The sequence below is a fragment of the Trematomus bernacchii genome, unplaced genomic scaffold, assembly GCF_902827165.1.
Source record: "Trematomus bernacchii unplaced genomic scaffold, fTreBer1.1, whole genome shotgun sequence".
Classification (NCBI taxonomy): Eukaryota; Metazoa; Chordata; class Actinopteri; order Perciformes; family Nototheniidae; genus Trematomus; species Trematomus bernacchii.
The window spans coordinates 8,432,458-8,452,579 of NW_022987313.1; the positions used below are offsets into that span (position 1 = coordinate 8,432,458).

The window sequence follows — 20,122 nt, forward strand, 5'->3', positions numbered from 1 at the left end:
ACATATAGTGTTTAAGATTTACTTATTTGATATTAAATGGTTTTCCTTTGAAGCCAGTGTTTTCATTTTTATTTTTTTCGGTCTGTCAATCAATAACAATAATAATCCACTTTGTGCCCAACAACGCCCTTTAGCTGTTGTAAAATTACTGTAAATGATGGCCTCTGGTTTATAGCGTAATACATGTAATGTAAAATGTTGTAGACAAAGGTAATTTAATTTCAATTCTTTAAGAAATACGGTTGTTTCCCTATTATAATAAATGAAAATCAATTGTCGTTAGGTCACAAGATACCACAGATAAATGTAACTGAAATGAAAGTAGTGTGGCTGGTTAAATACCACTGCTGTGCTCTCTGTAGTGCTGTTTTATGGACTTTGGGGAAGTGCAATGACCACTCCCCTCTTTGCTTTTGTCGATTCATGAGCAAAGGCTGTCTTGGAAAGGCGGGCATATCTCTTTACTTAGCCTTGCTTACTAGCCGCCCCGAACGGTGTGCCCGGAGTCACAAAACAAGCGCACCAAAGCATCCTGAGTATGACCCGCCCCCGCGAACCAGAAACGGCAGATAGTGTGACGGATAGCGCAGAAGAAAGCCAGGCTGGAGCTGCCCTGGGAAGTCAGGAGTCTGCCGGAGTCAACGCAGAACAACGCCATTTAACCACCAGCCACGGGAACAGCAAACTAAAGCTACAGGTACGCCTCAATTAGCTGTTCTCGTTGGTATTATGTATATTCCGTCAACAGGCCGCTCATTCCGGTCTCACCGCGGCTAAGCTCTCACCCAGGCCTGGGAACGGCCCTCAGGACTTGAGCGGAAGAAAGAAGCAGCAAACCGGGTCACAGATTTCAGGAGAGAGGGAGGTTGGGTCACCAGCGAGGCGAGGCCCGTGAGGCAGAGATCCACGCCTCCACACGGACTGAGTGTGTGGGAAGGAAATACAATTGTTCCTGCTAATATGATAGCTTAATCAGTCTATCTGTGGAGTCGTCCTCTGTACCAATAATTGGATTGGTCGGCTAACGTTAGTACCTGCCTCACGTTAGTTGGTTAGCTTTAATGTTAGCTAGCTCATTCATCATGCTGAGCTGTAGCCACTCTGAGACGAACTTGAGAGGCAAGCCTTTTCCCGTGTGGATAATACAACTACTACTACTTGTAGCCATGTCCGGACCACTATTTAGCCCCCACCTTTGTGCTAATAATGTCGGTAAAGTGTGCTTTTCGTCGACATGTGTAACTATTCTTATGCTCTTATGGTTTATTCCATTATAACGTGTGATTTAGAAGCTAATCTGGGCTAGCACGGAAGATAACCGCTGTAGCTGGATCAGTTCTGCTATTTCTGTGATCGCAGGCTGCTGTATCCACAAGTACTATATTTCTTACTGTACGAACAGCTGCCGTTACATATCTTGGTTCAGTAGTGAGCACAAGGCCGGCCCCGGCGATTAGACATGACGAAGCATGCTGGGACATTTGGTACTCTACTACACTGAACAGCTCTTGTTGAATTGTGAGGAGACTCAATAGACATCTAAGACCAGTTGTGGTGTTGTTATTACTTTTGGTATTTAAATGAGCAATACTTAGGTTGTTAGCTTTACTACACCTTGAATAAAGAAATTAGTAAATATGTGAATATAAATGTCACACTGTGTCCTAATACATGTATAGTTTGTTGATCTAACTTTGATGCTGAATGAAAGTATTTTCTGGAGAATCTTTGAAATCCTTCAAGCACCCTAATTGCCCCACTTGAATGATGAGTCTTTAAATGTATGCCTGAGCTTGATACATTGTATCAGTTTTATCTTGTTAGCATCATTGTTAATTTCCTTGAGCTATAGCTTCAGATAAGCCCTTATATAGGGTGTCTTAGTTGTACTTGATTCAACATATAGTACACTCAGGAAGAGCAGATTTGTTAATGTTTTCCTACTATGATGCCATACTGTGTGCACTTTGCTACTTGTTTATAGTTTATTACAGGAATTTTGATTATACATTATTTGTCAGGCTTAACTATTCAAAGAACCACCTCCCAATTTGCATACCTATCACTTGTAAATACATTTTTTTTTATGGCATGCAGTCATTTAAACTTTACTGATAAAGGGTAACACTATTGGATAGTTAAATATAGTTTCATAGTCTTCTTTTGTTGTGGAATCATGCCTTTTAAATTATTTGCTACATGGCTTATTATTTATATAAAATGTTGTAATACTTAACATTTTCTGCCATTTGCCTAGCACCAGCACACCATCTTTGTCTTATTTTGATTTTGTAGTCCAATTCTAAATCTAATTTGTTATCTTTATGTTTATATATCCTGAAAAATTGGTTTCTGTGCTTTCCTGGACCTTTGATTTGCTTTTAAGTGAATTCTTGCCATCTTAAAGTTATAAATTGCTGCCTGTCCTGGTTTTCAAGTACTGCCCGCACAGCTTTTTAGACTCGATAGTTATCAGGGCTTCCCTCTCTGTCCACGCCTGCCAAATCAGGAGGCCTGGCCAGCCAAGTGGGTAGATTCCGAGGAGCCAACAGCCCGAGAGGGCTTTGTCCCCCGGGCTCATTCTGATGCTGGGACAAGGCTCGGGCTGCACAAGGAAACTCATGCACCTTCCTCTCTGAGGCCAGGGAACTAAAGGGAAGCAAGCAGGCTTCAAACTTTTACGGCACTTACTCCACCCTTGATTATTACGCCCAGAAGCAATGTTGCTTTATTAAGAGTTATTTCTTGTCTTCATTTGGTCTGACATGGAAGTTTCCTGGATCACACAATGAATGAATGTAACGTAACAAAGAATTTCCTCATTCAGGAGCCAGTGAATGTTAGCAGTTGTTACACAATTCACCCAGGGTGTGTGGTATGTAGTACATGATGTACTATGGCTTCTTTATGTCTAATGACTTATTTAAAAAAACTTTGGCCTAGTTGGTTTATGTCCAGTTTTAATATGGGTACAATCTGAAGTCAACTGAAAGCCTTTTTTGGTCTTGTTCTGCTGTTTATTACACTTAGTTTGGGATTTCTGTAGTGTCATTTTAGTACGAGGCATCTTCCAATGAGGTAGCGGGTAAAACATATGAATACTATACATTAGACGGTAACAGTTTTAAACTTTTCGTTTCTATAATGGCATGGGTTATGACTCAGTGCTGAGTTTCCACAGCACTCTCTTAACCAACAGCTATTTCTCTGCTCACTGTTCACACATATTTTCTATCGGTTTTTCCTTCGCTGCAGCCTATGGAGTGTGTCGGAATGCATGCTCTTTGACACAGTTACCATACAAACATCTCTAGAAAAATGTACAGGCATAAAGCAAACATTCCTAATAACCTAGTAAGCCTATCAGATGTATTTGCCAGACTCAAAGCTTATATAATAATGTTTTGGTCTATGCTTAAAGGGAGAGCTTGGTGCTTTAAAGTACATAACCAGTTTCAAAAAAAGATATGTAAAACTATTAGATATTAACAGACCTGGTAAATCTGTGTGTGCTGTGGAAGAGGTTTTTGAGGTGTGACTGAAACGGGGTCATCATTTAACTATAAGGCTAAGCTTGTCAGTTCGCAGGAAGCCCTGCAGTGGAAAGTTATTCTTAAATGTATTATCATGGGTAATCTGCTTAATCCAAATTACTAAAGAGGTCTGCTTTAAGACACGGGACTCCCAAACTAATTACTGCTACAGATCCTTGGTATGGAATGGGATTGGTCACCACTTCATGACACTCACTGTCGCTGCCACCCTGCAGTGTTGACAAAACAATGATGCTGCCGTCACCCAGGTTTTCACAAAAGTGATGATTTCTTATGTAGTGAAAGTTTGCACAAGGCATTGCTGCTGTGTGTTGCAAAACGTACTCTCCAGATGCAATAGTGTTTAAAAAACGAGTTCTACTCTGCCACATACGACATTGCAGCACCACCTCAGCTATTTTAACATCAAACATGCCACCTGGGGTCTGATCAGTTTGAGTTAATAGAATAATATGTGCTGCAAGAAAAAATCATATAAGATAAGTATATAAGAGGATAATCTGTAAGCTCATTCATTACTCATATACAGTCTACGTCATCTAAACAGCCATTTTCTCAGTGTCATTTTTGCCAAGTAGGTGTAATTATTTACAGTTGGTTTGGTTTATAGGGGGTTCTAGTCAGCAATAAGGTGTCTCAAATTATTACTGCTTTCTCTGCATTGATTCCACCCCAATTAATTTGTACCGTGTAGCCTTGAGCAGACAACACATAGTTCCTAAGAATGTCTTTGACTGAGCCTAACGGATGTTGTCTCTAAAGGACCTCTCAACTCCGTTAACTTTGCCTTTGATAGAAGAAGAACCTCCTCTCCATTGGCTTAAAGCAGGCAGGGGTCAAACTGCAGCTGCAGCAGACCTCAGTGTGTGACACATGCATGTGTGGGGGTATTTTTGCCTCTTGCAAATCCATGCTGATATGAGTTTTGAATACCACCGTGTCGTCTTTGTGGGGGTTGAAGGAGGGGAAGTGACTAAATAAGATAGTGAGCCATCTTCTTTTAAGCCTAGTTGTCACTCGGATGTTCTTGACCTATTTTGTCCCCTTTGTGAGCTGTATGAAGCCATGTTAAAATGATTGTCCAGATGGAGAAGATATGTAGCTGTGTTGGTGTTATCTAATTTAATCATATCACTTAGAGGATAGGCTGTCACACCTCCACCTATCATATCTCATATCTGCACCAGTTCACACTTGCAAAAGTAAGAATAATTGAGCAGCAGGACTGGTATAGGATGGATAGGAGCAGCAAGCTGAAATCACAGATTCAATTTCATAAAATATGTGTGCTTGTCTGTTCTTGTGCTCTCTCGGTTTGTAGCAGAATTTGCCAGTTGCCTTCTGTTGGTGGAAAGCTATCACCATAATGTCACACATTCAGTATGTGGGAAATACACATGCAATTTGGTTGGTGGTTACTTTGAACGATGAAGCCAAAATAAAATATTGATCCCTTGTTTCTTTTCCAAACCCTTTCAGAATGGTGCTGGATATCTACGACTCTCAGTACCTGCTCATCCTGGCCCCCACCCTGGTCATCGCCCTGATGTTCCTCTTCTTCTGGCTCTTCATGAAGGAGACCTCCTACGATGAGGTGCTGGCCCGGCAGAAACGAGACCTCAAGCTACCACCATCCAAGCCAGACACCCGTAAGAAGAATGACAAGAAGAAGAGCAAGAAGAAGGAGAGTGCTAGTGGAGGAGTAGGCGGCAGAGGTGGAGGAGAGTCTGAAGAGGATCTGCAGGACTTTGATTTGGCTGATGGTACCAACGCTATGGAGGTAGAAGAGGAACCTACACCAGTGGCTACACCAGATCCAGCTCCAGAGACACCTACTCCTTACGTGCCGGTCTCTGTGTCACCTGAGGCTCCTGTTGGTCTGAGGGAGAGGAAGAAGAAGGACAAGAAGGCCGCCAAGGCTGCGGCGGCTGCGGCTGCTGCTGCTGCAGCTTCCTCTGAGGAGCCAGAGATGAACGGATCCAAGCCGGTGAGCCGCAAGTCAGAGCAAACTCTGTCTGCGGGCAAACAGTCCAGCCCCCCCTCTCCCCAGCTTGAGGTTGAGGTCCAGGTCCAATCTGTCCAGGCTCCTGTTCAGGCTCAGACACCTCCCCAAACCTCTGGGAAGAAGAAGGACAAGAAGAAACAAAAAGCAGAGCCTGGTGAGTAGCCTAGGGTACTGTTGAATGTGGGTGTGCATCTCGTAGACAGAAATAGCTAACTCTTTGATTCAATAAATGATTCCTTAGTTGCAGTGGATGACCAGCAGCCTGAGGCTAAGTCCGAGCAGGCCCCAGTGAAGAAGGAAGCTCCTATTGTGGCTGAAACCAAAGTTCTGGACGGTGCAACCCCTGTTGCTACGAGTGGCAAGAAGAAGAACTCCTCCAAGAAGCAGAAGACCGAGCATGGTAAGGCTGATGCACGAGCAAAGTAATATCTACATTTCTTAAACCAAATCCTTGTATTTTAATCAACCACTTTTCCTTCAATCCAGTTGACGAAGCCCATGTTCTGGCTGATTTGGCGGCTTCTGCCAACCACCAGGCAGGTCATAACGATGATGCACCGGCTAAAGGGAGTGGCAAGAAACAGAAGAATGAGACCGACAAAGGTGAGAGGGAAAACAAGTCTGATCCTTCGTTTGGTTCTGTTTGTTGTGATAACATGCTAAATGGTGTTCCCTATCGTATGTGTTTAAACAGAGAACACCGGGGTGAAGCTGAAGGAGTTGCTGTCTGGTCTGTCCAGCCTCGCTCTGTCAGAGGCCGAGGCCGTCAGTGTGATGACTCTTCTCCGGGAAAAGAGCCCTAATGCTTTGGATGCTTGCTTCAAAGTGAGACATTAATAAGTGATACATAGAAAAGAAAAAGTGTGGCGACGAGAAACATTTTATTTGTATTTCGCAGGAGACATGGTACTTATAGTTGAACCAGCTATGACCACTTTTATTTTAACGTTATGTGTCTCGCCACCAGTCTGCAGCCAGGCCTGACCCAGCTCTACAGGAGCGAGAGAGACTTCTTACAACTGTGCAAGAGGAGGCGTCCATTGCCAAGGACAAAGTGAAGCAGCTTAGCCAGGTCAGGATTCCCATGCTCTACCTCCTGAATCACATGATGTCATGACACGATTTTATTCTCAACTTATTCTCCAAATCGAGTAGTACTTTTAGTCTCAGTGTAGAGCTTAATATTTAGTTTTTCTACTGTGCTGTAGGAGCTTCATGTTGAGAAGCAGAAGACATCCCGAGTGGAGGCGGTGATGAGGGACCAACGTGCAGCTGTGGAGAAGGAACTGGGGAGCATGCAGGGCAAAGCACAGGGCAGCTACCAGGAGCTCCAGTCCATGCAGATCAAGGTGAATAGATTTCTTACATAAGCATCAACACTTCATTTCCCATGTTGTTGTTTTATTATAAGCACAGTTTCACATTAGACAACATTACATAGAACTAATACAATTAAGAAAATCCTGACATTTGAATAATTTGAACAAATCAAAAAATGCTGTATTGATACTGAATCCTCTTGTATCTGTAGTTCCAGCAGGTGAGGGAGCAGCTGGAAAGCCAGATCACTCGACTGCAGCAGGAGAACGGCATCCTGAGGGACGCAGTCAGCTCTGCCACCAACCAGATGGAGAGCAAGTGAGTGTTGCACTGCAATATCTGCTACTGGTCATGCTTCCTACATGTCTTATCTGCTCATCTTAGTAAAACAATATTAGAATTTCAGCATTGTGTTTTTAATTTGAGCTCGTTTCGGATTTACATTTTCCCTTCCTTTCTCCTGCATGTGTTGCTCACATTAAGAGACCCATCTGTATGCACAGTTACATAATGTGAAATGCCACATACATGCTATTAGTGCATTTGTTTCATCAATGCATCCAACAATGATGCCCCCTCATCTATTTCCACATCTATCATTTATGATGCTTTTTTCTCCATAGGAATTCAGCAGAGCTCAACAATCTGCGTTCTGAGTACACCGGTCTGATGAAAGAGCTGGCAGACAACAACAGCAAGCTGCAGCAGGAGGAGCACCAGAGGAAGTCACTGGAGGTCAACTACAAGCAGAACGTGTCCCAGCTGGAGGTACGCTAATCCAGATGCACAATGTGTTTTATTTAGCTTCAGTTTCCCCAGCCGAGACAAAAATGAACGTTTTTTAAATGAATGTTTAAAGCCCTGGACCATTCCGCACAGCTTCAAATCTGGTTAGTGGGTGTGGAAGCATTGCCGAGGAAATGGGAGGAGGTTGTAGTGGAAGTCCTGGGGAGGGGGTGTGGGAAATATAACCTGGGTTGGAAGGATTGTGTTGGCTTGGGAAGCAGGAATGTTAGAAGCTTTGTGCTGTGTATGAACAACGCTTTCCTGTGAGACACCCAGATCAGCCTTTCCTGTCTTTTCATTGAATTGACCACGATCAAAGATGGAAAATATTGTCGCTGGCTCTCAAGAGTCTCGGCAAATAACCGGAGAGTTGAGATGTTCTTTATTGCGCAGACTTAATACAAATCAATTCAAATGCTTATGATCCACTACACAGTTTGCAAGATCCAGAGTTGTGTTGTGAGTCAGTAAAGATATTAACACTGAGATAAAAGGATGTTATTTGTTAGTTTACCTTTTAGTGTGGCAGTACAAGACTTGTTTTCTATTCAAATGTTTGGTACAATTCAGTAAAGTAGATGTATCTCTCCATCTCCAGGCCCAGCTGCAGGATGCTAAGAGAAGCTGGGAAGAACTGCAGAAATTCCTCCACAATGTCAACGCTGAGAGGGAGAAGCTCCAGGCCTCAAACCAAGGTGATGCATCCTGGTTGCATTTGAGATGAAATCCTTTGTAGCTTTCTGAATACATTAAAGAGAAATCATTAGGTTACATTCAGCAACTGATGGTCGGTGTGTGTGTGTGTGTGTGTGTGGGCGCAGATCTGCACAGCCAGCTGGTTGCAGTGGAGACGGAGATGAACAACAAGAACAAGGAGATCCAGACCATACACAGCAACCTGACTGAAGCCATGGTGTCCAAGGAGCGGCTGGAGCAGAGAGTGATGGAGCTCATGGAGATGTCCCAGCACAGCATGCCTGATGACGTGCTGCAAGGCCGGGTTCAGGTGAGCCTCCACAACATCAAACGCAACATCTAAGAGGCACTTTAGTACTCTGAAGTGTTGATTCTATATTTAGATGAAGCAGAGCAACCCACACTTCTTGTCAACTAATACAGACTGTGTTTAACAGGACCTTATTAATGAAAACCAAGGTCTTCAGGTCCACAGCGAGACCCTGCTAGTCCAGAATGAGGCCCTGCAGGCCCAGATGTCGACACAGGTAAACGGGTCAACCTCATTCAGTTTTTAAGTAAGAAAAAGAGATGCAGCCTGCGCTACAGTATGAATTTAGGCTAATGTGTCATTTCTTTCTCATGTAGGTCACCCATGTCTCTCACTTTGATGAGCTACAGAAGCTGTAAGAAACACTTGACCTTTTCAAACATATAAAAAAAGTTATTCCTTTGAAGCTGTTTCTCATGCACTCTTCCTACTGTTCCCCTCAGTTTGGCTGAGAAGGAGTTGCAGAGAAAGAGTCTGGAGGATTCTCTAAATGCCGAGAGGAGCGGTGGGGCCACTAGAGAAACGAGTATGCAGGTAAAACCGCTTTATCTACAGCTTCCTATACTAACATTGCATCGGTTCATTAGTCTGCTGGAATTTGGTTCACATGTTCTCGGCCTATGGAGAGGGGATATGGATTATACACCTATACACCGCCCTGCTGGAAAGAACAATTCACATCTGCTTATGCCGAACAGATATCATTTACTTCACAGTTTTAAAACCCTTTGACAGAGTTATGATCATGTCTGTCAGATCCTGTCATGTCTTAGTCAAATAAATGTTGTTGTTTTCCTCTGCAGGCCTTGCACAACGATAACATGTCCATGAAGGCAGAGGTTCAGAATCTGCAGAATCTGATTTCTGATCAGGTTAGCCATGTACCTTGACCGTTTTTCCAATCATTAAAAGGCCCCAATGTGTTTGTGTTCTTCTCTTTAACACACCCTCTTGTATCTGTCTCTCCCCATGTAGACTGCCTCCCAAATAGCTTTGGACCAGTTCCAGATGAGGTGTGTGTGAAACATATTTTGAACAAGCCAGCTGGTTAAACGTGTTGGGCTAGACGTGTCGCTTTTTTATAATAAGTTCTAAAGAATAACCCTGATGACCTTGTCAAACATTGCTTCCCACCCAGTGTTCGGGAAAAGGAAGACAACATGAAAACTGTGGAGGACCTGCTGGAGAAGGGGCTGATCGAGGTGGCCAACAAGGAGGAGGAGCTCAAGGTGTTTGTTTTTCTCTTTTGCTGCCTCACACACTCTCTTCCTGACATCAGCAGGCTTTCAGTGACTCTGCATTTCCCTGCTTGCTTTGTAATCACAATCCCTAATGGGGGGGAAAGGAAAATCTTTAAGTCATTTCTCTCCCTGATGCAGGCTGTAAGAGAGGAAAACAAAGGACTCAAACAGGAAATGGAGGCCTTAAAGACAATGACAGCAGAACAGGTGAGATCTCTCAAATCTTTACGTAAAGAAGTTGCTGTGTTTTTCACACCTCATTCTGTATTTTCTTAATTGTATTTTTCTCTCATCACAGGCACCATCAGAGTCAATGATGGAAGATCTCCAGAGCATGTAAGATCACTCAAGTTGACTTTGGTGTTTTGTGATCACCCAACCCTTTCCGCTACACACTAATGGCGCATTTCCACTACAGCGCGGTTTAAGCGTGCCGTGCCAAACCCGGCCCGTTTTTGGTTGGGTTTCCACTAGGGGTTAGTACCGGCTAACGGGTACTGTTTCACAGTTTATCTGGCTCTCCAGAATCCAGGTTCTTTCCAGGCCAACAACCGGGCTGAGTATGCTAAACTAGTGAGAGAATCGCTGGCAAGGGGGCTACAACTACAACAAAATGAACATATTTGACGGTGATTTAATTGTAATACACGTTTCAAAATGATGCCGAAGTAACAACATACTGATACCGGTTAGTAAAAACCATGAATTAATGCTTTGACAAGTCTGCAGACAGACGGCAGGCGAAAAACCTTTTAAAATGCGTGTTTTCTGAATGGAGATCGGCTAAGCTAACGTTGGATATGCTCCGACCGTCCACACTCACAACAACGGCCTATACAGACATAAACAAACCAGCGACTGTATTCGCCATGACACAGGCAGTCTGTGGTTTGTACTTGTTTAACTTTTGTCTAGTTTCTGAACAGATATGAGGAGCTGTGAGCTTGAGTGCTAACAGCTAACGGCTGATGTTGGTTTTCTGTGTTTCGCATTGAAGATGACGTCACGGCTCCGCCTACACTGCGTTACTATAGTTACTGCCCCAGCTACTAAACTGTAATGGAAACGCAGCATAAAGTGAGCCTGGCCTACCAAGGCCTAACTATACCGTACTAAGCCGTGCAAGGCCCTGCAGTGGAAATGCGCCATAAGACACACTGACCAACATTGACTTTAGTGTCCTTAACACCAGACAATAGATGAAGAACAGCTGGTGTCGGTCATAATTTCATGTTATTTGCCCAAGGCTACTACTTCTTCTACTGTAGGCAGATCAAACTCATTCCTCCTGCCCACTCCCTTGATTGTAATTATCCACTGTCACGAGAGGCCGTGTATTCTTTAATGTCCTTTCATCCCGGATAACTTCTCTCTGTGTGACGTCAAGCTGTTTAGTGTGACAAACCTTTGGTTCAATATGCTTTATAGGATCCAGGAGAAGGATGTGAAGCTAAAGTCAGTGGAAGAGAGTCTACAGACGGCACAGGAGAGCAGCTCTACCAGAGAGAAGGCGGTAGAGGTGTGGGCTTTTCTTTTCTAATGATATACTAGATTTGCACATTTCACATGGTCTTCATGATATTGTTAATGTTGTCCTGTCCTACTTTGAGCTCTTATCTAAATACATGTTGTCTCTCAGGCTCTGGAGCAGCAGTTGGCTGCCCTGCAGACAGAGATGGAGCAGCTGAGAGAGAAGGAGACAACACAAGTGTCCAGTTCTGATGCCGAGCTCCAAAAACTCCACGCTCAGTAGGTTACCCCCCCCACACCTTAACATGAAGTTGTTCAGCGCCTCCCTCACAAATGAGTCTGACGAGCAGCACATCTGACCCACAGGCTAGCAGCAAAGGACCAAGAGATCCAGATGCTGCAAGCTGAGATGGAGGCAAGGACAAAGGCAGTGGGTGAGCAGGTGGAGCAGATGCAGCAACAGATGCAGCAACAGATGCAGCAACAGGTGAGGAACACCGCAAAGGAATTCTGTGCAAGTGTGACATGTGTTTTGGATTAAATCGGCAAGATTCCTCTAGCTAGACAATTTGAATTGGACAACAAATGCATTTGGATGAAAGAGCTCTTCTGACTTTGGTTCATGTTTGAATTTGTCTTAAATGTTCTTTTTTCTTTCCCCCCTCCTCAAATAGCAGTCCCAGGCAGCAGTGCCAAGCACAGAGCTTCTATCAGCGTAAGTAATGTTGCATTCCATATGATGTATCATAACACATAGTTTTTCCACATGTTTTCAAAGGCCCCTAACTATATAATGATTCACAATGAGTTGTTATGTTGTTGTTTGTCAGGTTGACAGAGAAGGACAAGCAGGTCTCAGATCTGGAGGCTGAGCTGGCCGAGCTGAGAGACTCCGTGGAGCTTCACAGGAAGAAGAACAACGTAGGTTTCCCACAGCGATTACCTGAACTGTATAACACCAGTATCTGGTCCAGCCCTATAAGACTTATCCCCCTCCCCTTGTGTGGTACCCTAAAACACTCCCCTCACACTGGAGTCACACACTGCCCAGCATACATCCATACTTCCTGTTGTCCACCGCCATTTAGTCTCGCTTGTTTTGCTTCTTCTTTTTTAAACCAAATAGAAAGCAAACACCACCTTCAGCTGAGGTTGTGTTCTAAACGTAATACACATCAGCACAGATGTCTATCTTGATTTGGATAGCTAAAGCTCAGTGTTGCATAACAGGGCTCCCAGCCTACTCCTGATATGCTGCCATTGGCCTTCACTATTCCGGCAAAGCTTGTCTGTGCTTGTGGGTGATTCAGACTGTTAGACTCGCCTACCTTTTTATTCTTTAAAGTTGAATTTCATTGAAAAATGTTCTCATTTTTGTATCTACTATATATATGATTTCCTCCATTTTAATATAAATGAAACAGAATATTGTTACAATGCACATCTTGCACACTATGCATGTTGCTGTGACCCACACGAGGTGTGAGACTGGGATTCTCGAGGCTAGTTGTTCATACTTATTTTTAGCCGTTGGAGCATGGGTGATAAGCAGAGTGTAGGAATGTAAAAATGAGAAATGCGTTCGGTTTGTTGTATCACTCTACCAATCTTCATGTTCGGGTCACTGAATGCATTTCCTGGGGCTGAACTGAAAGTAGTATTTCTCTGGAACTGACCAAAACAGGAGCTTCGGGAGAAAAACTGGAGTGCTATGGAAGCTCTGTCAGCCACCGAATCCATACTTCAAGGGAAACTCAGCAAAGCTGTCAAGGTTCGACACCCCCCCCCCCCCCCCCCCCCCCCCCCCCCCCCCTCAGTCTGCTTCACTCTAGTTCCAATCTGATGCATCCCCCCCTAAAAATGCTGTTTTTTTGCCATAATTGACCCAGTGAGATTTCTTTTTTCGCCCATCCATTACAAAGCTGCATACTCATTTACCTACCTCTTGCCCCTCGCCTCTTTTGTTTGGCCTCGATTGGCTCAATGCTGAACTCTGCTACTCCCCGGGAGAATCTCTGACTTAATTAACTTGACAACTATTTTTGCTTGAAGATCTGAAATATAAATATATAAATAATTTTCCTGGCTGATGCTTGGAAATGAGTGTGCAGTGACCTAGACATTATTTCATTAGATGTCATTAGATTGATATCATTGTAATCATTGCGGCCGCTTCCTGTCTTTCTGTCATGTCACTCATTTCTAGCATGTTTTCCGTTTTGTGACATCCGTGCTGTCGATACCACCAGTTAATCAGTCAATGAAAATCTGTTTTTAATTCACTACGATTTAAATGCCAAAGTGATCATTGGAAACGTTTGATGAATAGGCAACCGTGGCCTTATGTTTCAGTATGCTCTCAACTCGCGACTGAAAGACTTTTGTAACTAAATCCACCGTGTAGGTCATGTATCTGGAGATCCCTCAGTGAAGACATAGAGTGGGTTACCAGATAGCCTGTCTATTAACAGTTGCAGTGAACGTATATTTGTGCCCTCCTGGTCGCCTACATTAAGGAAGCGTAAATGCTGAACTGTCAGCACGCAGCTGCTCTTCTGCCATCTGAGTACAGTAGAAACACCTCCTCAGAGCCGGGCCAGGGAGTTCCTTGGCAGCTGTTGTGTACTGTCATAAAACACTGTTTGTATTAAACTCCACACACTCGTCTCAGAGCTGCCCTGTGACGCAGTGTGGTAATGTGAATGGTTGTGAGAGTGCCAGCCTCAGAGTGACAGTGCAGGAGGCCAGATTATTATTGAAGGACTGCATTTTCTTTTACGTATTTAAGAGTTTCAAGGTACTTGGTACATGAAAGAAGGTTGATGTGTTGGTGCTTGCAGGAGGTGTGAAGCATGTGATCTGCTCTGAATGGGAGGTTGCTGACACTTGGTGTAGGATGGGCCTTTTGAAAGATGCTGATGTTTTCTCTCAGGGTAATTGGAAGTAGGAGTGAGACAGCGTTTATCCTAATGCTTTAAAATTACAGTTTAAGATTATGTTAAGTGAGTAATTCCTGTGACATTGATTGGAGCGCCATGATGGATGGCTTTTCAAATTAAATCTTAATTTAATCAGGCAGTCGACTTGAGACCAAGATTTATTTTCCAACCGAGTACAAGAAACACTCTTGAATGCAGTTGGTAAAACTGAAACTACACAATTACACTATAAACAAGGAATAAAAAGGAAAACGGCAGATAATAAAGCTTCAAGATGTCAAGGGGAATGTGAGACACTATATAGGTGTATAGTAACTGAAACTACTTATTCCCACATTTGTGTGTACATGAGGGATATCAGAGGTGAAACAGTAACTACATTGTACCCTGTAGTTACTTGATTTATGAAAGAAGTGGTTGGAAGTAGGTTGGCAGCTTTAATATATTGGTATAAATAAAAAAAGGCTAGTTGGTATATTGTTCTTGAGTGTAAGGAGGTTCATGAAACAATGATGAGTATGAAATGTGTCATTTATGAAATAGCATAATGCACTATGATAAACGAGGTTTATCAGCAGAAGTGTTGATTATGAGAAAAATCACGGTGAGAATGAAAAAGCAGAAAGGTGGTGGTCATCTGCCCTGAGGACGCCTGGACTTTGTCTTCGAATCGACTGAACTATTTGAACTTTGGGTGCTCAATCTCCTCTCCTCTGTTTTTATTCTTTTTCCTCTTTGCCCCCTCCCATCGCCTTTTAGGAGAACCAGACAGCACTGGAAGTGTGTCAGGCCGAGTGTCGAGATGTTCTGCAGAGACTTCTGCCCCATGTGCCTCTGCCCAGTGAGCAGGTAAGGGTAACGGGATATTTATCACCATGGAAATTGTATTCGATTACCCGTCTTACACTGTTGTACTTCTCCTGTGTATAGATGTCCCTTGTTTATCTTTCTCTTCCTTTCTCCTAGAACCACCAAGAGTGGCTTCACAGATTTGAGGGGGCAGTAGCTGAAAGCTCAGCTGCACTATCCACCCCTGCATCAGGGGACTCTGAGGTAAATCAAGTGGAAGTGTAAAGGTTAATGTCTTTCCTCAAACTGAAGATATCTTAAGCAACTTCCCTCTCAACAGAGATCGACTGAGAAGCTGAAGGAAGCGGAGGAAGCACAAAAGATCCTACAGAAAGACTGCGAGACGTACAAGAAGGTGTTGGCAGAGACGGTAAGATGAGGTTTTAAAATGTGTGCTTTTTATAGTGGTCTATCGTTCCAAACTGAGCTGTCATTCCTGCTGCGTCCACAGGAGGGCATCCTGCAGCGCCTGCAGAACAGCGTGGAGCAGGAGGAGTCCCGCTGGAAGGTGAAGCTGGAGGCATCACAGGGAGAGCTCAAAGAGGTGTGTGTTCAAGTAACAACTCCCAGATAGTACAACAGATATAGTACACTGAGCAGATATAGTACTGCGTGCCTGTTTCATTGTATAACTCTTCTGTGTCTTCTTTTAGATGAACCAGAAAGTCACACTTATGGATCAGGAGATTGAGAGACTAACTGAAGGGGCCGAGTTGGAAAATGTAAGTCTTCCTAAAAACGCTCATTTCAAACTTACACTGTTGTTCAGATCATCAGCCATGTTAAATTGTGGTTTGTTTCTGTCCTCACTGTCTTTGAACCTCCTTTGTCCCCTGCAGCTTAGAAGAGAAAAGCAGCACTTGGAGTCTGAGCTGGAGAGGGCAGAGCAGGAGAGTGCCACCTATGTAACAGAGGTCAGAGAGGTAAGCACATACCTCTCTGTTTGGATCCCTAAATCATGGCATAGCAGCAGCATCATCCTCCTGTGGCAAAAACATGAGTTGTTGTTTGTCACTTTTATGTTCATTTCCTGTTTTGGATGTTTGTTATTTCCTGTTTATTGGAGGCAAATGCACACAACACAGACACTGAAAGCACACGTGCTCCACACTGTTAGCAATTAGTCTACCAAAGCCTTATTTACACCACCTACCAGACTAACTTAATAGACTGCTTTGGGTCAATTACAGTCATGCACACCACGATCCTGTGCTTTATTTATCCCTACATGGCTCTGTTAAATAGCGTTCCCTTTCTGTTCTCATGCCCTGATTAGCTCACTGAGTAGATTGTGCTGTCCTGGACCGACTCCCACACACTCCCATTAAACGTCATCTCCAACTTAATTTCAGCTCAAAGATCTGTTGACTGAATTGCAGACCAGACTTGATGGCTCATATACAGAGGCATTCAGACAGAATGAGGAGCTGAATTTGGTAAGCGGTGTTCACCCTCTAGCTAGCGCTCCTTTTAAAGCCTTTCCCTTATTTCACTCGGCAGTGGCTCTGCACTGCTACAGGACGGGGATCTCTCTATTCTGCTACTAGGGGTCATCATCTGTAACCTCAAACCTTACATTCAAAAACATTTCTGTGTTTTTGAGATTGAGGGTGATGACTCTCCTTCACACTTTGTGAGACTAACCCTCCCTTCTTTACACTGGCACTTCACCTTATCTCATGCCTGTTCAGGCTACTAACGGCAGCTTGCCTTCCGTCTGCAGTGTCCCCAAAAAACGCTTAATTTTGTGCATCTTCAGCTTAAATCTTAACATATTACACTCTTCGGCCTTCTCACAAACCTTGTCTGTCTGATTGTCTGTCTATTAGCCTTTGTCGTGTCACTAAACGTATGTCTGTGATCTCCATTCCTGTGTTAACAGTTAGTCGATTTTTGACAGTTCATTTGTATGTCAAAAATGAGACTTTTGATCATTTACACTGAGGACTTCAACACAAAAACAACAAGCATTTAAGTTTTGCTACAATGCATCTCTATATTTTCCGGCAACAATGCATTTAACCTTTGGCTTTGCAAAGTGCAAATGCTTGGTTATATTTGTTATGTAAATATAATTCTAATAAGGTTTAAGTTATGTATTCCTCATTTATAGCATATACAGTTATTCAATTAAATAATCATTAGATTACCCTAAATAACGGTTAGTTGTAGTGCCACTGTGCAAATGTTGAGCACCGTAATGAACGCATTTGATGTTAGCAGGAGGCTCTGAAATAATGCCTTTTCTGTAATGCTAGATTTAAATGGGATTCCCAGGTGATAACGTAAAGCTATAATATGCTTTAAAACATGTGCTGAGTGTCTGTTTTTATTCCAGCTGAAAACCCAGCTCACTGAGACTCTGTCCAAGCTGGAGACAGAAGAGAGCGAGAGGCAAAAAGTGGCAGGTGACCTGTACACGGTAAGAATACTCGTCATTATTTTACTACCCTGCTGCAACGAGTCCAACTCCAGGCCCGCATTGTTAACAAGTGTAACTTCCTGGTCCCTAATCTAGGCCCAGCAGTCTCTTGATCTGATCCAGGGGGAGCTCTCCAAGGTGACGGAAAACGCTGATGGCCTGATAGAGAATAGCAGTCTCTCGTCACAAACCGTAAGAGCCTGGGGCAGTTTGGGTGTTTAAACAGATTCTGGTGTAAGGGTTTTTATGTATGGTGACTAAGTGGATACGTTGAGCTTAAACCAGTCATTCTGTCTGATAGGAAGAGATTGACAGAAAGGAGAAAATGACTGCAGGACTAAACCAAACAGTTAGAGAGCTGCAGCAGCTGCTACAAGGCGTCAGCAGGAAACTCACCAAGAGAGAGGAAGAGGTAAGGACTGCTGCTCTGCTCATTTTAGTATCATTCTTTCAAATCGCAGCGGTGTGTTTGAATGTGGAGACTGAGCATTCTGCATTTGTGTTTCCCTTCAGGAGGCTGACAAAGGTCTGCCCAAGGTATAGTGAGAGGACGACAGACCCCCCCCGCAGCCACCCTGACTGCACTACAAAGACCACCTTTGCCCTTCGGTCTTATCACTTACACCGTCACACCATACTGTAACACCCAGCTACCCCCCTTTCACCCAACCTCCGTCACCCCACCTGTACTGTAGACGAGCCTCCATCTGACTCTGGCAGAGGCGCTGGCAAACCCCCCCCCAGTCTCACTGCGGGGGGGCAGGCAGAGCTTTCTTTACTCCAAACACTCCAGACACTGTACCAAAACAAACTACTCCACTCCCACCACATTCCTGTTTTGCAGCAGCATCGCCAGTTAATTTTTATTCTAAACTTAAAGATGACACCCAGCCTAATTTAAACTGCGTGGCAACCATTCCTCTGTTTTAAAACGCCTGTATTTTTCAATGAAATCCCTTTTTGAATACTGCAGTAGTTTTTGTTGTTATTTGTCAAGGGATGGCAGTGATACAAATGTCCAGCTTGACGGAACAAACTTTGGGTTTTCAGTACTTTTTTTCTTAACTTAAAAGATATGTATTGTTTAAATGTTCAAGTTAGGACCTGCTGAAATACATGTTGATCTGTTTGCCTCCTGACCAGAAAACTATCAAACTGTGCATCATCGTGCGTTCATGAATTCATAGCTCCATGGCTTACTATTGGGTGGGAGAAGGGAGATCATAAGGGGTCTGGGCATATCAGAAGGGTCACTACGTGATTTTAACTAAGGAGATGCATGGACATATTAAATTTAGTCTGTGCTGCAGCTCCAGAGAAGGCTGTGGAAAGAGAAGGCCAGGTCAACAGTGTAGAGGTTTTTAATCCTTCTCCAACTACTTTAGGAATAAGCGTCTCATATCATCTGTAATCAACACTCGCTATATTGTTGCTAAGTTCATTAACACTGAAGATTTTGTTCTTTTTGTAACAGGCGATGATAATAAAAGGGATGCTTGATAAATCTGTCCAGCGTACATCTTTTTCTTCCAGCGCACTTCTTTCTCCCCACCACTGTGGGGCAGCATGCTACCTTAGTTAATATTTCAAACTGTGATGACTTGTAGCCTTGAAAAAACGGAATGTGCAAAGGGAAATTACAAAATCTTCTAAATTCCCTGTACATTTTAATCATGTTAATCATGATGTAGTGATGCTATTTCAGGTAAGTGGACTGTATTAGTGCAGAGTAGGTGACGCACTGGGCTGCCCAAATTATGGAACATTTTGGGGTGTGACCAGTTTCCCGTGAAGGAAACGTACGGTATAATCCCTCAGAACAGGAAACTGTTTTCTCAACTCCTGCCTGAGTTGTACACAAATATTCCAACCGTTACAAGATGTGAAAGTAAGTAAAAATGAAATAGCTTACCAAGAACCTCTTTTATTCTGCTGCGGTCACTTGTTGATGCTATGAGTGGTTGAGTGTAAAAGTGTCGTAAATCCAGTTGTGCTTTGGGTGTGATTTTCCTTTTTAACGTTTCTTTGCACACTTTCTATTTTTAATACAAGGATAAATACAGGTTATGTGTGACTGGACCTGACTCTGGGTATCTGCACAGAAAGCTCTTGCTTTCATCTTCTGCATGTTAAAAGACCTTTTTAAAACAACAGGACTGTTGTGCCGGCAGGGGGGGGGGGGGTCAGGTCAGGGGTGTGAGCAACATGGGATCAGCACATTCCTCACATTCTCCCACACTGTCATGCTGCAGTCAGCTGATTGGAGATCTGGCGTTCACCCTCATGGAAACCTCGCGAAGAGACAGGAATTACTGTATCTTCAACATGTTCGTCATTCGATAACACAAGTAGTGCCTTTCACAACGTGTTGCTGGAGGCTGCTGTTATATGTACACAGTCCTCTGTAACTTAGCTTATTTACCGTCATGAGTTTAAATACCTTGATCCCTATGAATAAAATAAACAAGCTGTTTGCAATACATCTCATTGTATGATGATCTCTAAAACTGACAAATTGATGATGATTTTC

The 20,122-nt window shown here is 43.4% G+C and overlaps 1 protein-coding gene across 7 annotated transcripts; it reads left to right on the forward strand.

The window, feature by feature from the left end:
* The first annotated feature begins 557 nt into the window (after positions 1-557).
* ktn1 (kinectin 1) lies at positions 558-19,100 on the forward strand. 7 transcript variants are annotated; one of them, XM_034132738.1, is made up of 36 exons: positions 558-697; positions 5,034-5,713; positions 5,801-5,959; positions 6,046-6,162; positions 6,254-6,384; positions 6,527-6,631; positions 6,768-6,908; positions 7,091-7,197; positions 7,503-7,647; positions 8,264-8,360; positions 8,487-8,671; positions 8,799-8,888; positions 8,989-9,026; positions 9,115-9,205; positions 9,475-9,543; positions 9,647-9,684; positions 9,810-9,900; positions 10,051-10,119; positions 10,211-10,248; positions 11,341-11,431; positions 11,552-11,661; positions 11,749-11,869; positions 12,057-12,097; positions 12,213-12,303; positions 13,067-13,153; positions 15,081-15,170; positions 15,288-15,374; positions 15,451-15,540; positions 15,622-15,714; positions 15,824-15,892; positions 16,010-16,093; positions 16,523-16,606; positions 17,509-17,592; positions 17,689-17,784; positions 17,894-18,004; positions 18,106-19,100. In XM_034132738.1, exons 2-36 carry the CDS (start codon positions 5,035-5,037, stop codon positions 18,133-18,135), a joined length of 3,849 nt encoding a protein of 1,282 aa, XP_033988629.1. In that variant the 5' UTR covers positions 558-697; position 5,034; the 3' UTR covers positions 18,136-19,100. The 7 variants fall into 7 exon arrangements, with proteins under 7 accessions (XP_033988629.1, XP_033988695.1, XP_033988747.1 ...); XM_034132804.1 differs by having other exon boundaries at positions 12,060-12,097; XM_034132856.1 differs by having other exon boundaries at positions 11,749-11,857.
* Positions 19,101-20,122: the final 1,022 nt, after the last annotated feature.